The sequence below is a fragment of the Crinia signifera genome, chromosome 11 (assembly GCF_055691185.1).
Source record: "Crinia signifera chromosome 11, ASM5569118v1, whole genome shotgun sequence".
Taxonomy (NCBI): Eukaryota; Metazoa; Chordata; class Amphibia; order Anura; family Myobatrachidae; genus Crinia; species Crinia signifera.
Genome location: NC_139227.1, coordinates 67,330,984 through 67,349,007, shown reverse-complemented (window position 1 = coordinate 67,349,007; position 18,024 = coordinate 67,330,984). Strand labels below are relative to the sequence as shown.

Here is an 18,024-nt window from a genome sequence, read left to right as displayed (position 1 = left end):
CTCAGTCTTTACACAAAGGCCAGTATTCAATGCCTCAGATTTTCGCCATGATTCACCATTTTGCATTCGTCATCTTTTTAAGCTGAACTGGAATGTGATCTTTTAAAATAAAGGTTTTATTTATTTATTTTTTGGTGTCAAAAAATCCGATTTTTATTCTGTGAATGGGCATGCTATTTTTATTCATGTGCTTGCAACACATGAATATATATTTAATTTTAAATATTTATAGAATATTAATATATTCACTGCACACTGGTCCCGATCATTAAATATGCAGGAGCAGGACCAGTGCAGCGGCTCCCCTGCCATCTCTCCCTGTGTCCCTGCCAGCCCTCCTTCAACCCCACAGTGTCCGGCACAGGGAGGCTTCCATCTCCCAGCTTGCCGCTGGCTCCCTGCGGCATTCGCCGGGGGGGGGGGGGTGGTTAAAATTCGCCGCCAGGGGCAGCAAGCCCCTGAGGCGTTGAATAGGGGGTGAGGAAGGGGAGGGCTGGCAGCGAATTCGCTGCACAGGGTGAATTATGTAATTGAATAACTGCCAAAGAGTAAATCTATATAAAATGTCAAAGCTAGTCTTTTACTGAGCTGTATACGTGAAATAATCGGAGTATTCTTGCTTGACTACATATATCGGCCATGCTTTCATGGTGTGTGAGGAGGAAAGAACAAGAATTGTTTAATTGTGAGCAAAACACATCATTAAAAAAACACTTGTCTGGTGATATAATGCTGGGAACCCCTTCCTCTCATTTCAGACCAAAGAGTGTAGAAATTAACCAAAAACAGATAGTGCCGCATGTACTAGAAACATTGTTTAAAAGACACCAATGGAGGTTATGGACCATAATAAACCCCTAATAAGTTATTCAATAATGTTAGATCAAACAGGCTCCCTAGTAACACCTCCATGTTATAATCATGAATAACATAAACAATGCTTCAAGTGCAATAAAAACATAGATTTTAATAACTCTGTGTGTAGGGGCATAGCGATAGTGATGCACGGCCTCAGCGATGATATTGCCTTGGCGGATCATTAATCTCTAATCACTGTGCAAGGCCAGTGTTCTCAGAAGAGAACGCTGACAGATCGCTCAGCACACAGGGCCTTATTCTACTTCACTCTTTCTGAAAAATCCTTCTTAGATGGACAAAACCATGTGCACTGCAGGTGGGGCAGATGTAACTTGTGCAGAGAGAGTTAGATTTGGGTGGGGTTTTACTTCAAAGTGAGATCTATATTGCAGTGTAAAAATAATTCAGCCAGTATTTACCCTGCACAGAAACAAAATAACTCACCCAAATCTAATTCTCTCTGCACAAGTAACATCTGCCCCACCTGCAGTGCACATGGTTTTGTCCATCTAAGAAGGATTTTGTCAGAAAGAGTGAACTAGAATAAGGCCCACAGTGCTGATGGTACTAATGGAATTAAGGGAGAAAGTAGCGACCCCTCTACATTACATCTTTGATAATTCACTATCTTCAGGTAAGGTGGTAGTAGTAGTAGTACATTTATTTATAAGGCGCCGCAAAGTGTCCACAGCACCGTACATAGCAAACAAAAAACAAATTACAAGGAAACTTACAGGGTGTGTTGAAAAATACAGTATAAATAGGGGTATAGCTGGTAGAACTAAAATCAGCATCAGTTCAGAAGTAGGTGTCAAAATTGTCGAGGAGACTGAAGATGAAGTAGAGGAAGGGAAGAACAGGACAGGAGCACAGGTAAAGAGGTAGGGTGAGTACGGGAGGAAGGAGTACCCTACTCATAAGAGTTAACATACTAAAAATAGGTGGGTGGATGAACGAAAAACAATAGGATAAGTAGGAACGGAGGGGAACGGAGGCAGGATGGAGGATCAAAAGAGGTTAGGAGGAGGGATAGGCTAGTCGAAAAAAGTGGGTTTTGAGGGAGCGCTTGAAGGAGGTAAGGGAATCAGAAAGCCTGATGGGTGGCTGGAGGTTGTTCCAGTGCAGGGGGGCAGGGCGAGAGAAGTCTTGGACACGGGAGTGGGAGGAGGTGATTAGGTGAGAGGTCAGTCGGCGGTCAGCGATGGAGCGAAGAGGACGGGAGGGAGTGTGGATAGAGATCAGTGAAGAGAGGTAAGGAGCGGTGGAGGAGGAGAGAGCCTTGTAGGTGGTGGTGAGGAGTTTAAAGAGAACTTGGAAAGGAATGGGTAGCCAGTGAAGAGATAGACAGAGGTGGGAGGCGGAGGTAGAGCGGCGGGAGAGGAAGATGAGCCTAGCAGCAGCGTTAAAAATGGATTGGAGAGGTGCGAGGCGGGTGAGAGGTAGCCCAGAGAGAAGGATGTTGCAGTAGTCAAGGCGGGAGATGACAAGAGAGTGAATGAGAATTTTGGTCGCGTCAGTGGAGAGGAATGGTCTGATGCGTGAGATGTTGCGTAGGTGAAAGCGGCAAGACTGTGAGAGAGCACGAATGTGGGGGGTGAAAGAGAGGGAGGAGTCAATGATGACACCGAGGCAGCGCGTTTGGTCGGTGGACGTGATCTCGGTTTCACCAATGATGATGGAGATAGTGGGAGAAGAGGGGATGTTCGGGGGATGGAAGATTAGAGGTACCAAAAGAATGGAGAATAGCAGAGGGAGTGCCAATATTTAAAAAAGGAAAAAGGGAGTATCCCGCTAATTACAAACCTGTGAGTTTAACATCAATAGTGGGTAAAATATTTGAAGGATTTTTAAGGGATGGTTGACTCAGTATTAACCAGCATGGGTTCGTGAAAAATTGTTCATGCCAAACTAATTTACTAGGAGGAGGTTAGCAAAAACCTTGACAATGGAAACGCTGTGGATGTGATTTTCTTAAATTTTGCTAAAGCTTTTGATACAATCCCACACAAGAGGTTGATAAATAAAATGGAGGACCTGGGATTAGGGGCAAATATCTGTAGATGGGTAGGGAACTGGCTGTGTAATAGAGAACAAAGAGTGGTTGTGAACAGTGCTGTATCAAATATACCAGTACTAAATGGAGTGCCACAGGGTTCGGTTCTAGGGCCCATTTTATTTAACATTTTTATTAACGATATTGGGATGGGGTTACTCAGCAATGTATCCATCTTTGCAGAGGACACTAAATTGAGCAGAGTTATTAAATCATCACGCTTCAAAATGATCTTGACAATCTAGATGAGTGGGCAAAAAAGTGGAAGATGAGGTTCAATGTGGATACATGCAAGGTTATACACCTTGGGAGACATAACCAGTGTGCTAGTTATAACCTAAGTGGGGAGGCATTGGGTAATTCGGTACGTGAAAAGGATCTAGGAGTCCAAATAGACAACAAACTGGGGTGTAGTGCTCAATGTAATATAGCAACTAAAAAGGGCAACAAAATTCTAGCATGTATTAAAAGGGGCATGGAAACTAGCGAATCAAAAGTAATTATGCCACTGTACAAAGCATTGGTTAGACCTCACCTCGAATATGGAGTACAATTCTGGGCCCCACATTATAAAAAGGACATCATAGATTTAGAAAAAATCCAAAGAAGAGCAACAAAGCTTTTTAGGGGAATGGAGAATTTTTAAGATACAAGGAGAGATTAAGCAAATTGGGACTATTTACGCTAGAGAAGAGATGTTTAAGGGGGGACATGCTCAACAAATATACAGGGGCCAATATAAGGAACTGTCAAGCGCCCTTTTTGTCTGCTAGAAAGGAATCTAGGACGCGAGGGCATGAGTTTAGATTAGAAGAAAAAAGATTTTGTTCTAGAAAAAAAAAAATTCTTTACGGTCAGAGCAGTCAAACGTTGGAACTCTTTTCCCGGAGAAGTGGTGTCGGCAGACACAATGAATGCGTTTAAAGTAAGGTTGGATAAACATTTATTGGTTAAAAACATCCATGGGTACAAATAAAAATCATTATCTGTCTTTAAAATATCAGAACGTACTATACAAAAAGGGATAAGCTACTATAAACCTAGGTTGAACTAGATGGATGCAAGTCTTTATTCAGCCTTACCTACTATGTAACATGATTGTTAGCTGAGCAATCTAGCATCGCTCAGAACGCTCAGCATTGTCGCAGCCCTTTACTCTCATTTGGGGAACATTCAGTACAATTATAAAAGGGTTACAGAGTCTGTTTGCGCTAACATTCTTAAAAACCTAGATCTCTTTAGAGGTTTATTGACCGTAACCTCCATTAGTGTTTTTTAAAGACTTTTCTATTACATGCTGCACTATTTGTTTTTGTTCTTTTTCTATACTACTGGTGTGTAAAGAAATGAGCTCCCAGCATTATATAACCAGACAAGTATGTTTAAAGTGGCTGCAGTGTAATGAATGTCACTCTAATTGAACAATGTATTTAGCCTTCATGGTTTGTATATGTATTATTATAATAGTTCTTTTTAATAGCCTTCATTTGTGTATTTTGCCCATTCTTCTGTTTAGCCCAGTCTGAAGCTTTCTCATTTATTACTTGTGTACAGAAGTAAAGTGTATGATAACACACCAGTTTTTAAATGTGAAGGCATATTGCAAACTTATTTCCTGTCCTATTTTGTCTTTTCTCCATAGGTCTTCATTTACTTGAGAATGTTTGCAACTAGCAGCGGGTTTGAAATCTTGCCTTGCTGTCGCTATTCCTCGGAACAAAATGGCGCCAAAATAGTTGCAACAAAAGAATGGTATATATTTGTCTTTTTTTATTTATTTTTTTTGCTGCCTATTTTCATTATGACCTAAATGTGATATCCCCATGTACACTGTGGCTGTCTGTTATGTTTCATCCATAGTACAGGTCATGTAAAACAAGAAAAGTTATACATTGTTTTCACAGTAAAACTACAAGTCTAAGCGGGCCCCTTAATGCCCCACATTCTGGTACTTGTGGTTTTCCATGTCCCAGCATGTGGGGGAGGCCTTCTAGGACTTGTAGTTTTTATTTTTTTTACACCAAATCAAAATCAGCCCACCACCCAGGGGTGGCAGGGACAGCCCTGGGCTTCAGCCATTTCCATCCATTATCTTGACCATGGAAGCTATGGCCTTATGTTCAGATGCATACTGTACATAGGGCTGTTCTTTGGTCATTGAATAGATATCTTTGGGGAAGGTAGTGAAGACGGATTCCATTTTATTGGACCAGGGAATGGTTTTTTAATGCACTTTGGTCAGTGGCGTATTTATAATGGGTGAAATGTTCGCGGTGCACACGGGCCCGACTCCCAGGGTGGCCCACACTGTACACACTGCCCCCCCCCCCCCCTTTTATAATACCTACCTCTCCGGAGTCCTGTGTTGAAGGCAGCAGCGCTGCCAGAATCCTCAGAAATATTACCGCCGTGCCATTTTTTCAGAGGTGTTGCACATGCATAGTAGAGTCTGAGTGCTCTAGTGCTCAGACTACTGCACTGCGGCCAGCAGAGAGGAGGGGGCCCAAACTGAGGAGGCTGCACACAGACAGCCTACCCTTGGGTATGTTGTCTCCTCATATTGCCAGCCATTGGAAGATGTGGTCATAAACACATCCTTGAGTTTCTGGATGTTACTCCTCAAGTACTATGCGGTAATGGACCAGGCATACTGATTTTTTTTATATATTACAAAAGAAATCTGGTGTGCACATGCATCCATCAATGAATCATTTCTCTTATTCTGGGGAATCTTTTCTTTCCCCTGCATTCCACAGCTTTGTAAGACCTTGTGCAGCTATTTGGGGCTCCTTGGAATTAGGTCTATCAATTGCTGTGACTAAGTCGGCCATTGTAGGTTTTCTACCACTTCTTTCCTGGCTCTGCTGATTTGCTTTATCCTATTGAGAAATGTTATTGATTGCCCCAAGAAGATGCTGGTACACTGACCTGGCTCTGTTGTTCATTCCTCTTTGTTCTGAATATAGTGAATCTAATTCAGCTTTTTCATATTTACAAATTGTACATTGCCACTGCAGCCTCTTCACTGTAACTTACGGAAAGGAAATATGGTTAATATGGTTTTCTTTTTTAAAACTTTAATTTCTCTGAGGCTTTAGTGATGCATATACCAACCCAGTAAATGGATGCATGCTTCACTCGCTGTGATGGAAATGCACAGTAACAGTCTGCGAGTTTGAGATTTCATATTTCACTGTCCTGTCTCCTAAAGGAAAATATTACCCACAACCTGTGTTCTACAGCCCCGCGAGAAGAGGATTTTTAACATTAAATAAAAAAGTTCCCTCAATTGAAAGCATGCTGAATACTTGTTATTAATTGTATACGTTTTTGTATGTCTCCAACAGGAAGCGTAATGATAAAATAGAACTTCTTGTGGGTTGTATTGCTGAACTGTCCGAGGCGGAAGAGAATATGCTTTTGCGCCATGGAGAAAACGACTTTAGCGTCATGTACTCCACCAGGAAAAACTGTGCTCAGCTGTGGCTTGGGCCGGCTGCCTTCATCAACCATGGTATGTTTAATCCTACTGTATTAGTGACAGCAGGAATATTGTCCACTTAGAAACATCTGTTTATGTGCTTTTCCTATACTGAACACAAGTATATAGCACATCGTAGCTTATCAGAATTGCGGGTGCGGCTTGCTATGCCAAGCAGGCACTGGCGGCCATATCACAGCATCTATATCTATACCTGCAGGACTAAAAATTTTAAAATATATATTTAATTCATCATAACACATGTATTCTAACTTAGCACTCCTTCATATGTGTGTAAACACTTTTTGTACAATCATTTAAATTAAATATGTGTTTTTGATGAAAGGGCTATTTGAGGAAAGCTGTGTATATGTGCAGCTCTAGAGATGGTGTCGAGGTTTGTCGCTGCTTGCAGCTTCTAGAATGCTGACCACTTGGGATCTGTAATTGAGTATAGTAAGGGTCCAGGGAGATCAGTGAATTTTGGCCAGAAATAGAACAAAAGAAGTGGAACAGTTAAGTGACTTTTTTTCCTCCCTCTTTCTCCCCATATCTTCTAGATTGCAGACCTAATTGTAAGGTAAGGTATATCTATATATAAATATAAATGCTTTTGTTTAAATGGTATTTGTGTTATATGTTAGGACATCTAACCAAATGTTGGTTCTGCTGTTGCAGTTTGTGTCAACTGGCCGTGATACTGCATGTGTTAAAGCTCTGCGGGATATTGAGCCTGGGGAAGAAATCTCCTGTTATTATGGTGATGGATTTTTTGGTGAAAACAATGAGTTCTGCGAATGTTACACATGTGAAAGGTACATTTGTATTTTATTTTAGGTAGCATAGAAATGAGTGATGTGTGGATTGGTTATTTAAAAAAAAAATGAATTTTTTGTTTTAAGTAAGATTATGTTGCTGGTGGTAAGGGATATACTTAAGGAATATATATATATATATATATATATATATATATATATATATATATATATATATATATATATAGAGAGAGATTGTGCGCAAAGTCTTAATGAGGGATAAGTAAAAAAGTACTTCTGTGGAACTACCAGTCCCAGAATACACCAAGCCGCTTGTTCCACGGTAGGGTGATTGCACTCAGGTGATAGAGACCCGGCTGCTCCGTTTAAGCCCTTCAGGCCACCTGAATCCAGCAGGTAAGCGAAATCTATAGGAATAGACAAAACGGGCGCTTCATAGTGCAGATCTCTTTAAAAGTTGGTATTTTGCATCTAATGCGGCGTCTAATGCAACGAAGTCCTCGTGACGAAATGCGTAGGGGCATGGCTCAGCGTCGATCAGACCAGCGAGAGTCCGGAGGAGTGTAACCTCTCCCTGCATTAGACGCCGGGACGTCTGTGTGTTTATGCTTTTACAGTGCGGCATTTGGAGCCGCCAACTCTGGTAACGTCATTTTATCTATGTGTTCGAATAAAATACCAAAATTTAAAGATATCTGAACTATGAAGCGCCCGTTTTGTCTATTCCTATAGAGATATATATATATATATATATATATATATATATATATATATATATATATATATATATATATATATATATACACACACCAATGTGTAGATCGGCAATCCAAGGATGTATACATTCCAAAAGGTGCCTGGGTGCCTTTCCAGTGTCAGTAACAATAACAGCGGAGGGGGTAGCGGGGGCACTCACAGGACTTATGAAAAAACAGAAGCAGTGTCCAGAACTAGACGTCTAGATCTAGACGGCTAAAAAAATATATTGACCTTCTGCCTGTCAACCTTCCAGTATCGACCTAAGTAGTGTCGACCTTTCTTGGGTTGACCTAACAATCCATACCCAAAGGAACGAACAACCTCCTACAAGCTTAAACAAGAATAGGTAAAGGACAACTAGAGTGTAAATGATTGCACCCAGTGGTCCACAATATACTTTTTTCCTAGTCCACTAATTTGGGACACTGTAGAAGTTGGTGACGCCCCACTTTTGCCTCTATAGGTAGGTATTTCTGGTGAAAGAACCTTTCTTCCAAAACTGCTATCCCTGGATGAAAACTGCTGTCCCTGCATGAACACACATTAAATATGTAATCTGTAGTGACTGTATGAACAGAGGTGGCCCTACACAATTGTGTAGCTTAGGCCTAGGTCTTTGCTGCCCAGGATGCAGTCACAGATCTGAGAGAATATGCCTTCAGAACAGGACTCCAAAAAATCCCTGACCGCAAAAAAGAAGAGCAAATTCTCAGAGACATTATTACTGTCGTAATATCCCATTTAATGAGAAATCTGGATTCCCCTTTTGGCTGAGAAAAAGTTTTAGTCCAATGATCAGCCCTGTTCATATGGAAAGTGATATCTATAGGGTAGATCCCTATAGATCTAGAAATAAAAAACATCATCTATTTAATGTACTTCAACTCCAGAAATACAGACGGTCCATCTAGAACACAGGTCTTCAACCTGTGGCCCTCCAGATGTTGTGGAACTACATGTTCCAGCATGCCCTGAGGTTTTTTGGCATGCTCTTATAGGAAAAAATTGGGCAATGCATGTTGAAACATGTAGTTTCACAACATCTGGAGGGCCACAGGTTGAAGACCCATGATCTAGAAGCTGGTCTTTTTTTTTTTGCATGTTGAAACATGTAGTTTCACAACATCTGGAGGGCCACAGGTTGAAGACCCATGATCTAGAAGCTGGACCTTTTGTATGAATAGAAAAAACTGAAAATATATAGAAAGCTTTTCCTTTTAATTCTTTGAACAGTCAAAACTGAGATGTTGGCCGTAGGAATATTCTAAACTATACTCTCTTAACTAAGAAGAATTATCCCTTTAACAGCAACAATATTAGCCACTGTAAAACAAAGGTGAGGGTAAGGTCTTAATCATTTCTGCATTAGGGTGGGTGCCCAGAGAGCCCTCTAATATGTTGGAAATGATGTTTGCGTCCGACAACTACATGGCACTAGGATGACTGTAACGCCTTTCATGAGCAGAACGTTTGCACATTGTAGTTCATCCAAGATGCAATTTTTCAATGTCTGGTTTGCCCCCATTTTTCACCACCTAAAAAAAGACCTGTAGATAAAGAAAAATCTACTTCCCAATTGTCTATGCCTAAAATATCAACTGTCATTATGTATGGAATATTTAGCTTCGCCTGTAGTGTAATCCTGATGTGTCTGTTATTGCAAGTGGGCTCCTGATGTTCCCCTGATGATTTAGATGCTTTCCTCCAAGATTACTTCCTCTTACAAAGGTGTAAAACATTGACTTTATTTCTGCCATGGTCCAAAGCCCTGAAAAAGAACCTGAAATCTGACATCTATTGTCACTAACAGGGAAATGTATTTGCCAAAGGTGCATGAGGCCAATCTGACTTTTTTTTTTAAAGCAGCAGTCACTTACAATCCAGAACTATGGCCCCGATTCTGGGTGGTGCGGTCGTACCGCCGTGCGTACGGTCCATCTGAGCAAATCCCGCAATCTTTCTGGCGAGCGTGATTCCGCCCACAGCACATCCACGCACGGACGGAGTCAGCACCCGACAATGGGGAGTGGCATGCATAGGAGCGTACGCGACCGTGCACAGACGTTTCACAGCCTCAACGATCGGAGACAGAATGCAGCTCCGATCCGAGGCGGTGGCGTACGCACGAGCACGGTAGCGTACGTGTCACTTGTATGGACCAGCAATTGATCTGCTAATTAGAAAATTGCTAGAAGCCAAATTCAATGGCTAGAAGCCAACTTCCTGTTTTCCTAACATGACAAGCACACTTGCATTAAGGGTGTAGATGGTTCAAAAATAACTTATTCCACATATTCCGACATGTGTATTTGGACTAATAAAACATAAGGTACTTGTGAGTTATCTGGACGCCCGATTTTTTGATTGTATGCCTTAAGTTAAGGCATACAATCAGATGCGATGCGATGCGATATCGCATCGCATGCGACCATCGGATGCGATGACCCGATTTTTCCATAGGAATCAATGTTAAAATGGACTGAGTCCATTTTAACATGGAATTCAATTGGAAAAAGGGGTCCTTTTCATACCCCTACTATCCAAGTGGGCATGGAGTTGGATATAAACCTGTGGCGAGCGTAGCGAGCCACCGAGCCCGAAGCGTGGTGAGCGAAGCGAGCCCCGCGAGGGGACGGTATTCCGTGTCCCCTCGCGGGGCTCGCTACGCTCGCCACGCTTCGGGCTCGGTGGCTCGCTACGCTCGCCACAGGTTTATATCCAACTCCATGCCCACTTGGATAGTAGGGGTATGAAAAGGACCCCTTTTTCCCATTGAATTCCATGTTAAAATGGACTCAGTCCATTTTAACATTGATTCCTATGGAAAAATCGGGTCATCGCATCGCATCGCATCGCATCCGATGGTCGCATGCGATGCGATGCGATGTCCCGATCCGACCCGATTTAGAAATCGGGCGTCCGGATAACTCACAAGTACCAAACATAAAAATAAACCTACCTTTTGACATGGTGACAAGTGTAGAAAGAGAACCTTCCAATGTATTTCAGGGCTGTGTATGGCTTGCAGGTACTCAAATGAGCTATTTCGCTAAATAGCCTGCAGCATTGGTTAATATTGCAGTCAGGTGTATGTAATTTACTTGTGTTTCGCGTTGATTCGCAGACCCAGGGCGGCCACACTCAGGCGGGAAGTCTAAGAGTGGTATGAAGCACTCTTTGGCGTCCGACTGTTTTGTGTCAAAAATGTACCATGCGCTCACTGAGCGAGGCGGTTGCCCCTCCGTGCAGTTTGAGTACACACCCCCGTGTACGCCCAGGTATACGCCCAGTTTTGAAGTTGTGAATTTAAATTTTTAACTTTTTTTCCCCCTAGAACTCAGTGGAGGGATATTGAGAGATTTCTATAGATTTTATAGGCAATTAGCAAGGCCCTCCCCAATAAAGGAGTTGTTCTGCAGGTGGTGACCACTGACCACTTCTCAGTTCCTATGCTTTCTGGCTGATATTTTGGTCACTTTTGAAAGCTGGCGATGCTTTCACTCTAGTGGTAGCATGAGACGGAGTCTACAACCCACACTAGTGGCTCAGGTAGTGCAGCTCATCCAGGATGGCACATCAATGCGAGCTTTGGCAAGAAGGTTTGCTGTGTCTGTCAGCGTACTGTCCAGAGCACATGGAGGCGCTTCCAGGAGACAGGCCAGTACCTCAGGAGACATGGAGGAGGTCGCAGGAGAGCAACAACCTAGCAGCAGGACTGCTACCTCCACCTTTGTGCAAGGAAGAACAGGAGGTGCACTGCCAGAGCCCTGCAAAATGACTTCCAGCCGGCCACAAATGTGCATGTGTCAACTCAAATGGTCAGAAACAGACTCCATGAGGGTGGTATGAGGGCCCGACGTCCACAATTGGGGGTTGTGCTTACAGCCCAACACAGTGCACCCTGTGCTCTTCACAGATGAAAGCAGGTTCACACTGAGCACATGACCATCCGCCACCTCGTCAGGAGCATGGCCAGGCGTTGTAGGGGGGGGTCATACAGGCACGTGGAGGCCACACACACACTACTGAGCCTCATTTTGACTTGTTTCAAGGACATTACATCAAAGTTGTATCAGCCTGTAGTGTGTTTTTCCACTTTAATTATGAGTGTGACTTCAAATCCAGACCTCCATGGGTTAATAAATTTGATTTCCATTGATAATTTTTGTGTGATTTTGTTGTCAGCACATTCAACTATATAAAGAACAAAGTAGTTAATAAGAATACTGAATTCATTGAGAACTTGGATGTGCTATGTTAGTGTTCCCTTTAGTTTTTTGAGCATTATGTGTGTGTGTGTGTGTATGTGTATATATATATATATATGTATATATATATATATATATATATATATATATATATATATATATATATATATTATTAGTGTGTGTGTATATGTTTCTAGTTTATATTCTGTTGTTAACACTTTGAGTGAGTTGCAATGTTGCTGTGAGAGATGTGCAAAGGACCCGATTAAAGTGCCAGGGCCGTAGTCGAGGAATATGAATTACTTTCGTTATTGCCGGCAAATGATATGAAGTCATATAATTGAAGAAAAGCGTCGCTGTGGGCAACACTGGCATTTTATCAGATATTTTGCACATATCTCATAGCAGCGTTGGCACTCAAAAAGTAATGCCTTAATTATTTTATTTAGGATTATATTTCCTGTTTTCTAAGTAAATGATAAAAACATAAACCTAAATGAATTCTATTAACAGGAGGGCGACTGGTGCTTTTAAATCCCGAGTTGGACTTAATGAGCCGCCTCCTGTGATCAACAGCAAATACGGACTGAGGGAAACAGACAAACGTTTAAATAGACTCAAAAAGCTGGGTGACGGCAGCAAAAATTCAGATGACCAGTCAGTCAGCTCCAACACAGATGCTGACACATCTCAGGAAAAATCAAGTAAGAAACATATTTTAGTTTTTAGCTAGGAAATATGTGGTGTGAATACATACTTAATTACTTAATACTTTACCTGAACACTGTATTTCTTGCAATCCAATGGGGGATCGGTGGGGTTAACCCTTGCTGATCAATTGAATTAGCAGGGTTCACCCTGTGCGTCAAGTCTAGAGGGGGACATCTTACAGCTTCAAGAACTGCAAGGGAAAGTCCACAAGAAAAGGCTCCCTGTTGGGATTTAGGCCATAATTCTGGTTCATACGGTCCTCTTCGCACGTCTGCTTCTGTGGATGGCGAGCGGGCGAAAAATGACACGCAGACGAACTCCGCAGCGCTGCGTGTCAACCAGAATAACCCCTTGACGCCCAGGGAAACCAATTCTAAACCCCACTCTCCATTGAATCCCCCCCCCCCCCCCAGCATTGTGTGGCTATGCCAGTGGTTTAGGATAAATTATTTTGTATGGGATCCAGCTCTAGCCTTTGTTTGTGTTATCTGATTTTGAATCTCAATTAATTATACACCAGATTTTTGGATTGCAGCTTAGCATGTGGGGTATATTTGCTAAAAACAGAGTTCTTGTTTTAAAGAAGGCATCAAGCTTCTGTTACAGATGTAGCCGTGCTCATTATTGCTGCGATACGGTTGCTCGTACTTGTTTGGCGCACCATCATCACTCAATGCTTTTCAATGAGCCTAGACGCACAAGCATGGCGATGGGATCCCTGCCAATCGCCACATATGTGCGCAACAACGATGAGCATTGCTACATCTGTAATGTTAGGGTAGGTATTACCTGATCTCTCGGAGTACCAAAATACATTTACAAAAAGAAAAACACTTTCATGGCATAGAGCAAAAATAAAACCTACCACTAGTTTTACTATATTTTTTTTAAATTAAGGAATCTGGTTCAATGGGTATTGGGTTTTAAAATAATGAAGCCTCTGTTGAATAATTATGAATTTTAGTGCCATAGCTTATTCTGTCAGCAAGGAGATAGATATAACTATTTTTAAATCACCAAGATTTGCAGATGGTGTCTCTTAAATAGTCTAAATATGTTAATGTATACCTTGAAGTATGGGAAAAATTAGTGTGAGGTTAATAATTGACAAAACATAGACTAATTGCTCAATTTGCTCTGGCGGCAGGATAGACCTGACATGTCAGTCTGTTGGACCAGCTGAGAACTATTCTCATAAATGGAAAGAGCTCTTGGATATCAATTGGTAATGTCTGACTAGTGTAACACAAGTCATTTTGTTTGAATGCCACCTTGGGTATTTTCATTAAAGTTTCCATTGTTTGTGTCTTATAGCAAGAAACAAAAAATCTTCAATTGCAAAGAAGAACGGGAAAAGTCGATCCTTGACAAGACAGTCGTTGTCACGAATTTCAATTTCATCCTCTTCTACCTCATCCAAACACACTCATATAAATAATTCCAGGGTACCAAAGAGACTGAGAAAGCCTGTAAAGCCTTTACATTCTAAAATCAGAATGCGAAATCACTGCAAACGATCAGAGCAAAGAAATACTTCAAAAAAGCTTGAAGTAGGAAATCTAGTACTTAAAGAACCTAAAGTAGTGTTGTATAAGAATGTGGCCATTAAAAGGGATCGAGAGAGTGAGGCACCAGCAAAGCTGAAAGAAACTACTGGTTGTTTGACCAGACATGCAGCACGAGAATATAAACTGAATTCTTTGAAAGGCACTTATGGTGAATCTTCTTCATGTACATATATAACACGTAGTTCTATGAGAACGAGAAACTCCATGGAAACAACTGATGCCAAGCTTCCACCAAACACTTTAGATGGTTATAGAAGCAGCACTGGGAGTGTTACACAGTTGCACAGAACTGATCCGCAAGGTCAGTTTGTTCATAAAAATGAACTTGCTCCAGAAACCTCAAAAAGACAGGACAGTAGATATAAGAGAAATGGTTTGTGTTACTCTAGAAGGAAATCTAGATGGAGCAGACACTTGAAACAAGCTACTTGCACAGAAGCATCAAATTCCGTTTTTGAATCCTCCGGCAAAGCTAACACTTTGTCCGAATTAGTAAACTCGCAATGTGACTCGGGTGTAGAAGGTGCTGTTTCTGATAGTCCTGCTGATTATAATGATCTGAGAAAGTCCCCTGATTGCCCTGTGGTCACATCAGAAATAAGGACAAAAGAAACTATTAGAACTGTTAAAAGTAAAAAAAGCAGACGCATCACAAGATATGATGCACAATTAATTCTTGAAAATAGCACTGGAATTCCAAAACTAACACTTCGCAGACGTCATGACAGTAACAGCAGCAAAACGGAAAAGGAGAATGAAGGAATGAGCTCATCAAAAATTAGCATTAAATTAAGTAAAGACCATGAAAATGACAACAATTTATATGTAGCAAAACTAAACAATGGTTTTCACTCAGGATCAGGGAGCAGTTCAACAAAATTAAAGATCCAGTTAAAGAGAGAAGAAGAAACCAGAATGTCTTTTCCAGAGGAACTGCATGAAAATGGAGTTTACTGTAGTGACACCTTATCACTATTGGGTACAAGGATGGAAGTTGATGATTACGATCATTACGAGCAAGAGAGTGTGGAGGAATCTTCAAGTGAAGAAGAGGGTGAAGAGGATGATGACGAATACGATGATGAATTTGAAGACGATTTTATTCCTCTCCCACCAGCAAAACGTTTGAGGCTTATTGTAGGGAAGGACTCTATCGACATCGATATATCTTCCCGGAGGAGAGAAGACCAGTCTTTAAGGCTTAATGCGTAAAACACCTATTTTATAAAGTTAAGATTTTTTTTAAGATTGACCAGTACAGTAATTTTTACTTATTACTTAAAAAGAAAACCCAAACTTATTCCATTCAATTATTCCTGAACTGAAAAACTAAGTTTTTAGAGACTGCACTTCTGTATTGTTAGTCCACTCTGAATTGAAATTGTAGAAAGTGTACAGCGGACTTGCATTTTTGATTTTTCATGTACTTTTTAACAGTCTTATGTGCAATTTTGAGTTAAAAAGAAAAAAAAATGTCCTATTGTATATTATGAGAGGGAATTGTATATAGATAGTAAACTTTACACACGGGACAATAAAATAATATTGTGGCTACCCAATCATACTACCCAGCTCAATGGAACTCTACAGTATCATAAATATTTCAACAAATATCACAGTAGTGTCATTAAGTTGTTTTTTTTAATTTTTTTTTTTTAGTATGTGTTTATTATCACCAGCAATGTATTTACAGCTTTCAAATTTATTTGCTTGATGTCTTGTCCTTCATAAGTTCTCCTGTCAGAAGTCTATTTTGTAATGTAATGTCCTAAAAGTACTGTCTGTGGCCTTTGTTAGTAGCAAACTCTTCATTAGAAGTCAAATTGATTTCTTAAAAATGAAAAATTCGAAATGGTGTTTGCTTATCCTTTTAGCACATTTAATGTACGGGGTCTAGCCATATACAGAATAAAAGTTTGGATATGGTGTATTTATTGCTTGTTATATAAATAAAAAAAAACAATACTTGTATTTAACACTTTACAACAATTTCTAGATAAAATTGTTCTTTGCAAGAATAATTGGTGCTTATTTTTTCATGGAAAAAAATGCTGTGAAATAAAAAAAAAAATGTGACAAGGAAGAAATATACCCACATAAATGCAGCTGTCATTTTTTTGTTTTCTATATATATATATATATATTTTTTTTTTCTTCGTCTTCTGTTGCACTTTGGCAAAACTAGAATGGACTGAACATTTTAAAACTTTCGTCTGATAGTAAGCTGAAGGTATGTTTTTTTCTCTTGTATAAACCTTAACTGTATATAATATTGTAAATAAGTGTGTTGTGGGGATTTTTATTTCTGCCATAAAAGTTGATTTACTATAACAGATACAGGTTTCTAAGTTAAGTTCTTATGTCAATAAAATAGGAAATTGTAAACTGAAATTTAAATACTGATTTGACTTTGTTTTTTTAATTGATTTTGCTTGTTTTTGCTTTCGGATCATGATCTCCTTTAGGCACAGCAAGCACAAATGGGCGAAAATGTACAGTGTTGCAACAGGTCCTATCTCATTTTTAAAATAAAAAAATCAATATGACTGTAATAGGCACTAATCAGCTAAGTTTATGTTATATTCGCTTGTGAAATGGTGAATGTGAACACTAATAAAGTAATGGTCTTAATTTAGTCGCTTAATGACTGGACCGTTTTTGATCATTCAATGTACAGATACATTTTCTGGTCTTTTGCAATGTACCTAATTTGCTAAAGTTAATTTCACTTCTCCATAAAACCGAGCAAACTCTACGCAGTTCCAGGCCAAGCACTGTATTACTTATATTTGGGCTTCACTAACAGGAAAAAAAATGGTTAATAAAGCTTAACTCAGACATTTACACAAAGGTAAACGGCGCTAATAAACAATACTGTTAGTATCAGAAAGTATAAATTTATTTAAAATACACAACACAACATTTACAATTTACAACGCCACTGGCCGGTAGGACAATGCAATGTGTACACACTTGATTTTTTACCATAGAAATAAGTTAAAAACTAAATCCCTGAACTGCAGCATGCATGACTAAAGTCCATGGCTTTTTTGCCTTATATTGTAGGTACCCAGTTGGGCCAATATATCATGGACCTGAGGCTTGGTGGGTATTATTCACTTTTAGGTAGTATGCTTAGTGATAGTTACTCCCAGAGTCTCACCAAAAGCGCATAGATGTTTAGTTTAGATAGCAAGCATGTTAGTCAGTCACACAGGAAGCTTGATTATACACAGCTTTTAGAGTGCTCCGTATTATAAATAGAGCTGCAGATGCCCATTCATTCAAGCATAATTTGCATGTAATAATTTTTGTAGAAATACTTCCATTTTGGATGCGGCCCTGGCAGTTGGGAACGATTTGTAATCCACTTTGGGTAGAGGTTTACTGGCCTGGAGCGGGTCCCCGGCTGCTGGTCTTCCCGATGGTGCAGCCCTCTCTAGGACTCCCTTCTCCGGCACACGGTCTCCCCGGCTCACGTGGTTAGCTCGTTTGCGGCAGTAGGTGATGACGTGCGATGACGCGTTTCCCCGCCTGTCTCTTAGTCAGCGGCTTCATCAGATGCAGATCATCAGTGGTGCTTTAAGGCGAGTGTATCTATTCAGTATTA

The 18,024-nt window shown here is 40.5% G+C and overlaps 1 protein-coding gene across 2 annotated transcripts in view; it reads left to right on the top strand.

Moving 5' to 3' along the window:
- The window catches only part of KMT5B (lysine methyltransferase 5B), a 29,247-nt gene extending 12,198 nt beyond the window's left edge, over nt 1-17,049 (top strand). For both annotated transcript variants that reach the window (XM_083165111.1, XM_083165110.1), the window contains 6 exons: nt 4,554-4,663; nt 6,259-6,425; nt 6,953-6,972; nt 7,071-7,207; nt 12,649-12,839; nt 14,161-17,049. In XM_083165111.1, the coding sequence (XP_083021237.1) occupies nt 4,554-4,663; nt 6,259-6,425; nt 6,953-6,972; nt 7,071-7,207; nt 12,649-12,839; nt 14,161-15,626 (2,091 nt within the window). In that variant the 3' untranslated portion in view covers nt 15,627-17,049. The remainder of the gene's footprint in view (nt 1-4,553; nt 4,664-6,258; nt 6,426-6,952; nt 6,973-7,070; nt 7,208-12,648; nt 12,840-14,160) is intronic.
- Nucleotides 17,050-18,024: the final 975 nt, after the last annotated feature.